The sequence below is a fragment of the Panthera pardus genome, unplaced genomic scaffold (assembly GCF_024362965.1).
Source record: "Panthera pardus isolate Hobbes unplaced genomic scaffold, ASM2436296v1 HiC_scaffold_2, whole genome shotgun sequence".
Lineage (NCBI taxonomy): Eukaryota > Metazoa > Chordata > Mammalia > Carnivora > Felidae > Panthera > Panthera pardus.
The window spans coordinates 129,064,348-129,078,683 of record NW_026526765.1 but is presented as its reverse complement, the minus strand read 5'-3'; the positions used below and the strand labels follow the sequence as shown (position 1 = coordinate 129,078,683).

At 37.6% G+C, this 14,336-nt stretch overlaps 1 protein-coding gene across 3 annotated transcripts in view; it reads right to left on the bottom strand.

Annotated features, from left to right (window-relative positions):
* Positions 1–14,336, bottom strand: part of AFF4 (ALF transcription elongation factor 4) — a 97,454-nt gene continuing 83,118 nt past the window's right edge. For all 3 annotated transcript variants that reach the window (XM_019422011.2, XM_019422013.2, XM_019422012.2), the window contains 8 exons: positions 13,742–13,836; positions 13,251–13,314; positions 12,997–13,133; positions 12,665–12,736; positions 11,441–11,534; positions 10,591–10,634; positions 8,925–9,145; positions 1–5,788 (listed from right to left, as the gene is read on the bottom strand). In XM_019422011.2, coding sequence (XP_019277556.1) covers positions 5,661–5,788; positions 8,925–9,145; positions 10,591–10,634; positions 11,441–11,534; positions 12,665–12,736; positions 12,997–13,133; positions 13,251–13,314; positions 13,742–13,836 — 855 coding nt within the window. In that variant the 3' untranslated portion in view covers positions 1–5,660. The remainder of the gene's footprint in view (positions 5,789–8,924; positions 9,146–10,590; positions 10,635–11,440; positions 11,535–12,664; positions 12,737–12,996; positions 13,134–13,250; positions 13,315–13,741; positions 13,837–14,336) is intronic.

The following is a 14,336-nucleotide window of genomic DNA, read 5'->3' as shown; positions in this document are numbered from 1 at the left end:
CAGAAAATCTATTTGATATTTATTAAACTTAGTTTCTCCAGCTATGGTTTGGCATTATACAAAGCATCTTAATGACACAGTAGAGTTAAAAAGATCTTTACAAATTGAAATGTGATACCCTTGTCTCCAAATATTTTAATTGCCATAAATTTGTTTAAAAATACACATTAAACGCATGTTTGACACTCTAAACTTTCTATAATCTCAATACCACAAAATACATATAATATACTATACAGATGTGGAAAAATCTAGTTAGTATATAATACTTTGCTCACCATTAACAGCTTTATTATGTGAAATGCACATACTTAGAAATCCTAGCTTTTGAGCCCCAAAGTACCTCTGAAATTTTAATGTATTGCAACAAATAAAAATCACAGTATATAATTGAAATTTTGGTTGAAAATGTCAGATGCCTAAATATTTTGGATAAAAGAAATGTAAAACAAAGATTTGGATCATGTACAAAACAAAGGCATCCTATCAGACACTAACAGTACCTTTCTGCAAAATCAACAAGGCTTTTTATCAGCGGCATTGCTTCCCCTCCAAAACCCTCCCCAAATATCAAACCGTTATTCACCAAATAATTTTAATGTCAAATAAGATAAAAGGATTCAATAAATATATAAGCATTTCCATCCTCCATATACAAAATTTCTTAAAACCATTCAAAACGGAGGCTAGATAGAAATTTTCATAACCGTGCTAACCAACCTACCTCACATCTGGTCCTCAAAAGTAGTGCCTTTTTAGGCACTGCCATCCGGGCCAGCTCTGTTGGTGAGCCCCGCCCCCCCCCCCAAACCCCAGTACTGTTGAACGCTCATGTCAGTGATTTGCCAGGTGTGTGCATAAAGTTTTAAAAGGGGGACACTTCTTGAACAGTAACAACAAACTCAACAGTATGGATAACCATGGCATTGATTTGAAAGGCAGCATTTCCAAACATATTTTCCAGAGAGGAACATAGCCAGTAGAAAATTCCAGTGGTTGAAAGCTGAAAAGAAACCCCACGTGGAAACAGTAACAGGTCAAAAACTGCATATTACTAGAATTTCTGGGTGGGAGCTTTTTTTTCCATGCTCATTTAGGAAGCTTTTTTGTTTGCTTCTTTTTAAGAATGGCAATTTATGCTTAGCTGAGCAATGGTGGCAAGGAGAGGTCAATGCTGACATTCCGAAAGTCAACTTCATTATGTGATGATTACTTTAGGCTGCTATTTTAGGATGCTTAAAGATCTGTAAGACTCGGTTTAGACTTAACTCTAATGCCATATTCTGTAACCAGATTCCATCAAAAAGAAGAGATTTAGATATTCTTCCGTTGCTTTTCTAGAGCAGTGACTTTAATTAACCATATGGTTCAACTGAACAGAATCAGCATCCCCTTTACGTACTACTACTAACTTCCTTCCTGTCACTTGCCAGCCTGGTTCTAGGGTCTCGATGTCTAAACTGAATTTCTCCGTTACGGAGTATGTCAAAGACAAGCTCACAAAAAACATTGGCCTCTTGTCACTACATATTCCAAATAATTTGACACTTATCTCTATTTATTTTACTGAATAGCAACCTTAGATGTGCAATGTTATTTATTATTGGAAAAAAAGTCTGCCTCTCCAACATGTAAATACATGAAAACTGAAATGAAATCTGTGTTCCACATAACTAGGGAATATGAGTTATAGGAGTCTACATGAACATGAAATGCTTTGCTTCTGGATTTACTTAGGTTTAAAAAAAATCATCACAATCTGCCTAAAACAGTCATTCCCATCAGATGTTCCTGGGACCCAGAGGCAAACTCCTATAATTCAAAATACATAATGAGGCCATTTTGTTCAATTAGCAACTGGAAAATTAAAATCCTTCCCACCCTGTAAGAGCCCTTATTATACTACAGAAGGGCTCAAATATATTCTCAAAGTTAATTTACTACAAATCATAGTAATTAAGCTTTAACAATCTAAAAGGAATACACATTGCACTCTTGAACATTAATATTCAAGGTGTCAACAAGAAAGTGTCTTAGATCAATTTAATAAATAATGTGGAAATAGTTGCACTAAGCTAAAGTACTAAACACACACATTTTTGACAAACTAATTTCATGTTTTCATACATACATACATATATATAAAGTGTGTATGTGTACATAATTTTAAAATCCAAAGTTGCATACCCTTACGCCTAGGAAGAGTGCACAGTGTACCTCTCCTCTACACAATCAGGCATCACTGACTGGAGCAACCACTGGCTGCTCCAAAACTCCAGAGTGCTGCGAGCCTCCAGAACCAGAACTTTCATTTAGAACAGGTGCCTTTTGTAGGCTCTTGCTTCACAATGCAAGCTCACTCAGTGAATATAATTTCCCAAAGTTTCTGTCATTAAGTACAAAATGATGCTTGTCTGATCTAGCTGATTAAACCTTTCTTTAAGAAAAAGAAAAAAACAACAATTAAAAACAACAACAACAGTGAATCTAATAAAGCCACAAGTGAATGCAAAGCGCAGCCCAGATGCCTATGGATCCACCAGTGCGAGAGCTACCTGGAGCACAGGCATGTTGTGGGCACGTGCACACATTACTCTACACTGCTTTTACGTTGGAGAATTAAATTCGTGATGGTCAAGATTCTCCACTCTTCAGCAACTATAGCTGAAGATTGATCTGAAGTACTCATTTCTTATAAAGTTAGTTCTTGGCTACTTGCCCAGGAAAAGGTGGCCCTGAGGCAAGAAATGGGCTGAATGCTCCCCAGCCAGACTGGCCCCGGGCTGGACTGTGGAAGCTTGAATCACCTGGAGGGGAGTGTTCCCCACAGCCCAGCCTGGGCAAAACTACCATGTGACAACTTCATCCATTGTCCACTGGATGCCTGTGAAGAGTCCAATGGTGTAGGCTGCTGCCTCCTGGCATACAAGTGTGGTCTTAAAGAGCAGTCAATAGAGTTTTTTTTAAATAGTTGCTACTTCTATAATTAACTATATATTAAGTACAAGTCTCAGACGAAGTAAGTTTTTAGCCACTTGTCAAATTCAGGTTTAAATGGTTACAGAACAGTGAAGACACCTATTGAGGAAGGAGGAACGGTGGCCTATAAAGGAGTCCAAAGTCTGTGCTGGAGCGGATGAAGACACAGACAACTTTGGAGGAGATGGACACAGAGGGAAGGGAGTGGTGTTTCCACAGACTATTACATTAAAAATTCAATTATTTAGGATACGATTTTGATCCACTGCCCATTACCACCTGGTGGGAAAAATCCCTCCACAATGAAAAGCTTGAAAAATTCATTCTCTAAGAATGAACAGTTTTACAGAGAGAGAATTAACTTAGAGCAGCACCAGAAAACATGCAGGAAACTATATTTTAACCAAGTATCAGTGTGACCCCAGAAACACTCCTGCTGCCTTTCAGGACACACAAGAGATTAGAACACACTGGAATTCAGAGGTACCCAGCTGGCTGCTGTTGCTGAAAAGTATAAACGCTCAGAGGACACTTAATCCCTTTCTAAGACATCACTGCAAATTAAGGAATCAGAGTAAGAGCAATCAGAGAAGGACAGGACATACAACTACTTGATTAACAGGGGTGAGTTTCTCAATAACTACCCTAGATCACTGAGAAGTCGTCCTCTTAAGGAAAACTGTTCCTAAAACATACTAAGATGAAGTCAGAAAGATTTCAGAGGCAACTTCTCTAAGGGAAAAAAGTTAAATTCAACCAAATTTCTAGATTCCGATCTTCAGCGACATGCAAAAACAACCCGAGGTACAAAACAGTTAAAACGCTCTATAAATTTGAACCATAGGACAATGAGGGTTCACTAGCTTCAGAAATGAGTGTAAAAAGACTCAAACACAGAGGACTCACTGCACCACTGGGCTTGGGAGATTTTCTATCCCGTCTTTCCCACTTCAAATCTTAGCAATTATCTGTAAATAGCAGGGCAATCCTTTTTTCTGATTGGATGGATTCATTTTTGGAATGGGGAAAAGGATAAACTATTTTTTGAAGCAGCATTACCCAACAGGTTAGACTAAGTCATGTACCAAAGCATTAGCTTTTCTGAAATAATTAATCTTTATGTGACCCTAAAGGAAGATTAAAAAGTAAAGAGAATTTAACATTATTACTGCTGAAGACCAACCACATGGGTGATCTGGTCCTAGTGTAAAACTTCATCTGTAAACAATCCATAAAGGTTTCATTCAAAGGTAAGATTTAAGGCACACCAGACATGATAGGGGTACGAAAGGGGGATGACAGACGGTACGTTTCTCGCTTTTAACGCCTATATGCACCTTACAGGGAAGGTACTCTGATACACAACTCTTACAGAGCTGGCTTCTTAAGCTCTACCCCTGCTCCCCTCCCCTTCCCAAGAGAGCTAACATTGAACTAAATTAGATACTTTTCTAGTGTGAATTTTCTGATCCCATCGGAAACACAAATCATTGGTGAGGGGGCCCTCATAATACAAAGGCAGTCAATACAAGACAAGTCTAAAAGGAGAACGTCATCTCTACCTCAGGCATTATAAACTGTAAGTTGTACAACAAAAGCACACACAGCAAAGCTCCAGCCCATTCCTGCATTAGTCACTGCATGCTCCCATGAGAGCATCACAATCTAGTGTGGCAAAAACATTTTACAAATAAGAATTCTGAAGAGAGATTTAACCCTTCAAACACCATCACTGAAAGAGATACAGGCAACATCCCCCGGAGCTGGATCATTGTTTGTCCCTCAGTAACTTAACTCTGTTTCAAAACCGTCAAGTTATTAGCAACAAAAAAGAACACATGGGTTTAGCAAAATCCATGAAGTTCAAGATTGTCCTTTTATGAAACCCTTCACACGACATCCGTCTCCTAGAAAGTTTACCTGCCCTCTTTTGTAATGCATTAAATGCAAGCTATAGTCACCTTGTGATTGCTATAGTGTTATTAACACACATTCACAGTTCCGGAAGTAATGCATACTGAATCAGACACATTTCATCTTCTCTCTGGAGAATGTCATCTTCTCATATTTAAATGATTTTCATGTGTAGAAGAATATCCTTAATACTAAGTATAAATTCTGCAAGAAAACTGTAGTTACGATTTAAAATAATATCAGGTAGTAGGTACAGAAAGAACACGTCCGCGTTTTAGATGAACCAACTCTTACTCTTAGAAGAGCTACCACAAAAAGACATTAGATAACAAAGCTCCCAAAAGTATATAAATAAAAATGCCTACATTAAACTTAGGCTAAATTTTCAACAGAGTAAATTCATAAGCAGAAATAATTAAGTTTTAAACTAGCCCCAATCTGGGAACTTAAAAAAATTAAAATAAATAGGATTTCAATTGATTAGTTATGAATTGCAGCTGGAATTTCAATCTTATTACAGATCACCGAAACCGTCTTAGCAATGTGCTGCAGATTTAAAAACATTTAAATAATTTTCCATATTGGGAATATTAAAGGGGTCAACTGACATCATGGCTTTGGGTTATAAATAACAACACACATGAACCAGGGAGGAAAAAACCATTCCTCATTCTTAGTGTCGACTAGGTGGCATGTTATGGCAGTTTTCCTTCGTGATGTGACACAGTGTTGTGGAGAAAATCAGAGGCAACGAGAATGTGTTCAGTTCAAGATATCAACTTGGCATCCTGGCGAAGCCAGTGCAGTCCCTGCCGGGTATATCGAACCAGGTCTGTCATGATGCTTGCATTAAAGATGAGAGGGCCCATCACTTTATCCAGTTCAGCAAAGAATTCTAGAAAACCAAAAAGAGTCATTAAATGATACACATGCTCTCCCCAAACACTGCTTTAAAAGTTTGGTCTAGACTATAAAACAGTATTCATAGGAAGTCAAAACAAAGATTCCCGCCTGCACTAAAATGATGACCGTCCACGTTTTAGAACAAACCATCCATCCCACAGTCTCTGTCTTTCAAGCTACATTATTTTCTCTAAGTCATGAAATGTTTCCAACAGACTGTATGGTTAGGCATTAAGTGTTATACATAAAAGCAGAATTCCACTAATGGAAATTATCAATTGCTAGTATGCAGTATACACTACTAAAATGGGGACCTAGTGCTACGATGTACTCAAAACAGTCTCTGTTTACTGTTTTTGTGTAACAAGCAAGTGGTACAAAAAAGGACAATGTTCTGTGCATGTTTCCCTGTAAGAGCTCCTGTGAGGTTAGATATTTATGACAGCCTGTATCCAAACTTTCTGGTGCAATCATATACCATGCAACAGTGATAAACTAAATCCCATGTTTCAGACAGTATAGTTTAAAAATATAAGGGATGGAAATGAAAGGATTCTTCCTATGTGAACAAATACAGGTTGATGTGGATGTGAGGTGGGTGCAGAGGAGGACGGAACGAAAGTGTCCTAACATCTGATCCCGATGCAATTTTGGGAGAAGACAGAGAAGGATGCAGGACTCAGATGGTAAAGAGTTTTTATATGTGCAGAGAAAATGGGGTCATTCTCATGATGAAGACTTGGCCCTACTCAACACAAGACACAATCAAACAGTGAGGAAAAAAGGGTCTTCTTTATAGAATGCCACCTAAAAAATGCAGAAGGAATATCAGAAGACAGATTCCTATTTCCTAATGGAATAATAGATATAGATAATAACCATCAATGGATGTTAAAACAGAAGTAAAAGTTTGAGGGGCGCCTGGGTGGCTCAGTCGGTTAAGCATCCAACTTCAGCTCAAGTCATGATCTCATGGTTCGTGAGTTTGAGCCCTGTGCTGGGCTCTGTGCTGAAAGCTGAGAGCCTGGAGCCTGCTTCGGTTTCTGTGTCTCCCTTTCTCTTTGCCCTTCCCCCACTCACACTCTGTCTCTCTCTCAAAAATGAACAAACATTAAAGCAAATTAAAAAAAAAAAGTTAAAGTTTAATAGGGAATCTTACATCAAACTGAGGCTAAAACCACCTGAATTCAATCAATGGTCAAATCCTAATATCACTAAATAAGAGATAACCATTAATTACATGCCTCATAATATGCTGTAATATGCTATAATAGGAAATCAAGAGCACCACCTATGAAGTATTATCTAAAATAATGAACTTGAATCTAATCAAGTCTCAAGATGTAACTAATCAGTATGAAGGAAATATGGGGGACAGAGGAGCAAGCTAAATGATACCATGAGGAAGGAATCAGTCAAATCCAGAATATGTGTCATTGAGTCTTCAACATAAATGGCACAGTGCCCCACCTCCAAAAACACCAAAAAATAGAGGAGGGAGACTGATCAATGGATGTGTGGACTCTGTTGGAAACAAACAGAGCTGTCTTTAAAAAAAAAAAACAAAAACCCGCATATTTGCAACAAAAGGGAAACTGGATGGTAGACTAGGTATTAGGTGACAGAAAGGAAGTACTATTAATTTTGGTGACTGTGTTAAAGTGATCACGGTGATCATGTTTTTGAAAAGTCCTTATCACTCAAGGATGCATATACCAAAGTATGTTGGGGTGAAATGTTATAATATCTGTTGTTTGCTTTAAAATACTCCAGGGGCAAAGAAAAGCAGGAGTCAGAAAGAGATGGAGTAAGATTAGCAAAATACTGTATTGGTAAAGCTGAAGTTGAGTGCAAGGTGCACAGGGGTTCATTACATCATCCTCTTTCCTTTAGTCAGTATTTGAAAAGTACCAAGCAAAAAAGTAAAAATGAAAGAAGAGGATTGAAAAAAGGAAAAATGAAGCTGGAAAACTGTTATCAGAGAGAAAAAATGTAAAGGAAAGCAGGAGTGACTTAATAAGAATTTTGGCTTTGTAACCTTTCCTGAGCAACACTGACAGTATTTAAAATTTTAAGAAAAAATTGGATTTTAAGAAACACAACTTCATGTTAGATGCTGGGGTTCCTCTTCTACCTTTCTCTTCCCATTATCCCTCTTTAGGGATAGGAATTGTTCATCTTCATCTGATTACCTGTTTATATAATAAATATTTAAATTCACTGTGACAGAAAGACACTTGACTGACTGATGGGAGTGTTGGTCTACAAAGGATCTACCTGAATAGTTGCCACACTTGCCATATTTGCTAATAAAAGCCATGAAAATATTATGGTGTTTATATAGTACTTTTCCCTAGTATTTTATTATTATGTCTTAAATTTAAAATCCAGTAGAGTTAACATACACTGTTATATTAATTTCAGGGTACAATATGGTGATTCTTCCCTAGGACCTTTAAATATGTTATAATTCTCAATGTTCTTAGTTTGGGACATAACAAACATAAGGTACAAAGTCTCAAATAACCTAAAACTGAATAATGCCAGAAAATAATTTATTTTATAGTCTCTTTTACCATGTAAGTTTTTCAACAGACCTAAAAATCCAGTATGAATGTGTTTTTTTTTTTTAAGTTTTATTTATTTTTCTTTTAGTAATTTCTACACCCAACACAGGGCTCAAACTCATGACCCTGAAGACCAAGAATTGCATGCTCCTGTGACTGGGCCAGCCAGGAGCTGCCAAATGTGCTTTCTTACATATTAACTATCTCCTGTGTACAAAATGTCTGCATGTAATCCTACACCTAAGTCAAACTTACTGTCACCCATCCTAACAGCATATATTTTTATTACTTTTATAACTGGCGCTGTCCTTAATGTGCCAAAACAAAGGCCTATTTGTCTTAGACCAAAAACTGTTTGTAGTTTAGTCTGTGTCACCAGTACAGTGAAAGGTATTTTTTCTCCAAATTCAGTACATTCAGTATGATTGGTAAGCAATGGTCATTATCATCAACTCTCGATTGCATAATAAACTAAATGCGGATCAGACACTTATTTGACTGGATCATAAAATCTCTCTTTGACAATTTCATCCTTCAAAGTCTCTCCATTGACCTGCCTACCTTTTTGCTCTTTGGAAAGCTGCTCGGCTTGGTCCCAAATTTCGGTGGCATAGAGGAAGTTGGACGTAACCTGAACATAGCTGGCTGCCATCTGGTGGATCCTCTGTGGAATGGTCACCGAAGAACCACTTGCTGAAGCACTACTGGCCCCAGAAGAATAATTTCCTGAATTGCCTGGCGACAGCTTTGGAGATACAGGGGAAGGCATCCCAACAGCTTTGCTACACACAGAGAAACAGGAAGCTTATTCGTATGAATATGGTGAATGTGATGAAACCAATGTTCTACTGGCTCTTCTTCCATGAAAGCTTTTAAAATTTAAAGATTCTTTTAAACTAGAAGAGTTCCTAGAGAAGTACAATTCCTTCTAAGTAAGTACTTAGCTCACTAAAGCCCATGGTGAATCAGCCTATCTAGACTCTTTGTTTTAATAAATGTAATAAATAATAAATCCCACCTTTTGACGGAAAAGAAGGGAGGAGGTCACATACCTTGTTAGTAGCACTTCAAAGACTTAGAAGTTAGATCACCTCACTCCCAGCTCAACACACTTTCCATCTATTCTGGCACATAATAGGTACTTTTCTAGTTGTTTTATAGAAAGTTGGGTGGAATTTGCAATTTAACACAAGAAAATTGTGGTAGTAGAGAGGAACATCTTATTTTGAACTCCATTTCAGGTATTTTCCTAGTTTAAACAAGTTATTCAAAGCTGACAAAGAGGTACAGATTTCTCAATCAACTGCAATTATTTCAAGCTTCCTGTCAATTAAATCTTTCTCAGGAAACACATGTTGAACTCTGACAGGTACATTTCAGCAGTACTAAAATTTGTGGAAATGCCAAAGACCGTTAAAAAAAAAAAGGAAAATCAAACAAAAGTTGGGGGGGGGGGGAAGCTATTTGTTAAGAATATTTTTATCTTCACTTTTAGCACTAGAAATTTGATTAAGAAAATACACAAGGGCAAAGACAGAAAGTCAGTTAAGATAAAAATAATAACTAAGTAGATAAACTTACACACAAAAAAAGCTTTCATGGCAATTTGCCTCCTTTTGGTGGGGGTGACACAGGAAGGGAGGAAAAGTCACAATAATCCCATCGTGATAAAAACCCAAGTAGGTGTGGAAATTAAACTATGAGAAGGACTGAGGTGCTATTAAAAAAACTCAAGATGGGGCGCCTGGGTGGCTCGGTCGGTTAAGCGTCCGACTTCGGCTCAGGTCATGATCTCACGGTCTGTGAGTTCGAGCCCCGCGTCGGGCTCTGTGCTGACAGCTCAGAGCCTGGAGCCTGTTTCCGATTCTGTGTCTCCCTCTCTCTCTGCCCCTCCCCTGTTCATGCTCTGTCTCTCTCTGTCTCAAAAATAAATAAACGTTAAAAAAAAAAAAAATTAAAAAAAAAAACAAAACTCAAGATTTCTCCAGGTGAAATATCCCCTTCTCTACTCCTTCTAAGATTATGCTCATTACCATATTTTCAACTTAGTAAAAATAAACAGAAAAATGAAAACTTTAAAAAATACTTTATTAGAAATAGTTGTAATTTTTAAAGAATTGTCATCTTTCCATTTTTGGAAATTAGACCTTACCACCCATTCCACTTTTACAAACAAAAATAAATAATTGTGTCACAAAAAATACTTTATAGAATAAAATTTACCTACCTTCCCAAGCCAGGTGATGGTGCTTGAGAATTATTGTAAGAATTCTGTGGAAAAAATAAAATGTATTTAATTAAAAAAAAAAAAAATCACACAACTTCTGAAGTACTACAGATATTCAAAAGCACTGGGCCAGAACTGACCTTAAGAATCTTTACAAATTTAAGAACCTAAAATGTAAGAGCAAGAGAGAGAATGTATGTGTGTGTAAATGTGCAACAGAAAAACAATACTTAGGTGACAGCTGGGGGTTCTGAAAGACTTAAGAGAGAATTCTCAGAGAAGAGCGGAGTCATACTATGTGCAAAGGCTGCATGAAAGTGAATGGATGTAACCCACAGTTTCTCTGGAGCAGAGGTTTAGATAAGGAACTAGAAAGAGACCTTGATGACTTTGAGGTCAGGGTAAGAAGCTTGGACCTGACCTTAAAATCAACAGTAAGCTACTGAAGGGTTCTAACTCAGAACCAGGGCAGGATTTTAAGAAGATTTATGTGGTGCTGGCAGGAAAAAACATAGATAGTTTAGGAAACAAATGTAACAGTGTAAGGAAGGGTGGCAGTAAAACAGAATACCATTTGCAATGTATAAATTAGGTTTCATTATAAAAAGAGGCTACATCCCCTGAATTATTAGTAAGTGCTATTGCATATGGCTACACAGGTTCTACAATCAGATATATGTAGATTTAAAAACTTTTTAAGAAATCTCAAACCTATTTGAAAGTTCACCGACAGTAAGTAGCTCTACCCTTGCTGTGGCAGGCAAGACATGAAGGCACTTTTGGGGTTGGGATAGGAGACTTTACAAATTTTGTGTCCTAGAACATGGACCATCCTCTTTTTCACACTTACCTTCAGGTGCTCTGTCAGTGTCTTTGAGTACTTCAGAGCATTTTCCTTCTTCAGTTTGAACAGCCTCAGGTACAGCAAAGACTGGCATCGCAGGCTGGCCAACGGAAAAGGGCAGCTTATTTACCAGCACAGCAGACTCTGGCTATATCTGCACAGACAACTTTTGTATCGTGCAAGAGCGCAGGACTGGCTAATGTGAACAGACCATGGCATAAGTGTCAACGACACTAACCCTGAGGCAAAACTGGAAGATGTGCTCTTTATGGTACACACCTCAAGGAGGGGAAGAGACTGAGGACTAGTCTCCTGTTTGCTGACATTCAAAAATCAAAACCTCACCCATGAGACACCAACATGTCATTGCAACACATGCATTAAAAAAATCACTGAGGAGCAGAATCTCTAGATCCAATTATAAATATCTCATACTAAACAACAAAAACCAGGGAACTCCACTATGCATAGTACAACTCTGCTGCAACGCAGGTAAACCTTACTATGGCTGACCAAAGCCCTGCACGGTCACCAATGTCTACCACTCTAGTCACTTTCACTTCTCACTGGTCTTTTTAGTTCCTTGATAGTTTCCTGTTTCCTTCCACTACACACCTCTTGCACATGTCCCCTCTACCTGAAGATAACGTGTCCCTACACCCTATTCTCTTATATATACTTTTCTTTCCAAGTACTGAATTCATATACTTGTCTGATTATTTAATTTCCGTCTCCTGACACTAGACACCAGACTCCATGACAAAGAAGACTGTGCCACTTTATCCACACTACATTCCTAGCTATTAAGCCCAGTGCCAGGTAAAGTAAATGCTTTTAACAAACAAATTGGTAATATCTCCCTGGGAGCAAGCCAACAAGCCACATTCTTTATTCTGAGCAAGCTAAACATTTGCTCCCTAAGGAAAGGTATATTGAGGAAAGGTATGTTGAGTAACAAGAGAGGATACCGAAAGAAGCGCCTGGAAAAGGGACGATGTGAGACAAGGAGAGTTCTACTCTACCAAGGATTTGCCAGGAGGGCAATGGATCAGAGACTGACAACAAGTTAAATCTTTCCGTAGGGATTTTGAGTTATTTTCTACTTTACCCATTGAGATTTATGAGTGGGTTACAAAAGGTCGATTCAAGGATAACTTTCCGAAGGGCATAACAGCATAATTTGCTCTGGAACCGCCTGTCATCTAGCAGAGGCTGGAACCCAACACCTACCAAAGTACTGTGAGCCTTTTATCTGCAGCTGTAGCATCAGGTGCCAAGTAATTCTTTAGCTTCATAGTGTACCTGTGAGTTAAAACAACAAACAGATGACACAAAACATAATATTCCCCTTTATCTAATGATTTCCTTGGTCCTCAGAACATTAGAACCCAACTTCAATAAAGGCAAAAATACCCCCTGAAGTATCTAATTCTCTGTATCCAAGAACAATAAAGGATTAAGCATCCTCTTTAGCTTTACTGTATACAGCTACATCAGCCCCTTCCAAGATGAACCAAAGAAATACTATTGCCAATGACGTGGCAGCAAATTTTCCCACTTACTTGATGAGCTCCACTGTCTCTGAATACATAGGGAATGGGGATTTGGATTCCTGAGCATTTTTCTCTAATGCATTCCCACATTCAATGAAAGATACCACAGCATCAAGATAGTATACAGCTTTCTCAAACCTATCAGACTGAAGAAAGGAGAATAAAGGTAATGAGAAATACACTGATGTACTATGAGAGCAAACCACAAATGAAGATTTAAGTTAATTTGATTAACTTAAATAAATGTGAGAATGTTTACATACCAATGCATCTGCATTGTGCTTCAGCTTTTTTGCTTCTTGTAAATAATGGTCTGCTGAATAATTTCTGCAATGTAAATTTTTATAGTAAATGGAACAGTAAATATTTTTGTAAGATAATACTTTCCATTTTAGTCTCTAGCATCCCTCAGTTTTCATATCCCCAAGTAAAGAACATGACCTGCGACTAAACATCCAATTCAGGTTTTTCTGACAAATGCTTTTCTTGGGTTAAGAGCATGAATTGTTTCGGCCAACTCATGGCAGATTTTCTACTTAGGGAAACAGAAATCAAGCTCCCTAGTATTAGATACTAATTTACCCAAGTTGTTTGAAAGATTCAGAATGAACAGATGCCTTTCGAATCAAAATCTAAATGTTCTGTGGATTATAACACAAGTATGAATTCTTCTGTTCACTGATAGGATTTTAAACAAGTTTCTTACATGCTGACTGGAATGATTTCTCCAAAGCATATGAAACATTTATCTCACCTGTCGTCAAAGGCAAGCTTCGTTCTCCGAGGCTTAGAGGCATCAGGAGTTGGTGTAGAGGAAGGACAGTTAGAAGAGCTATTTGGAGCCTTTTCCTAACCAAAAAAATATATAATGTTGAAAAAATACGTATGTTGAAAATTCTGAGGTGATTAAAGTTAAACTGGAAGTATTTCTTGAGCCACTAGTTAAAAGTACAAAAAATTCCACTGCTGTCAGTAATTAATTTCTTTGCTATAATCATTTACAATTTCACAATGTAAAAGTCCTTTTTAACAGAATGGGTCCACTTTATATAAACAAAAACATTCATTCTAATAGCAAAGTCTACTATTACCAGGCAATGACTGAACTAGACACTTGTTGAAACATATGGAAGACACAAACCTACTATCAAAATAGTAGTAGTGCTTAAGACAAAATTTACTGATAATTACTGGTCACTGAAAACAGCAATAATATCATCTAACATTTACTATGTGCTTACTACTTACCAGGCACTAAGTACTTAGGCCAGTCATTAAGATTTCAACAACCTTATGGAATGTGTATTGCTACTGGGACAGAATAAAAAGCAGTGTCAAGGAGGGTAACT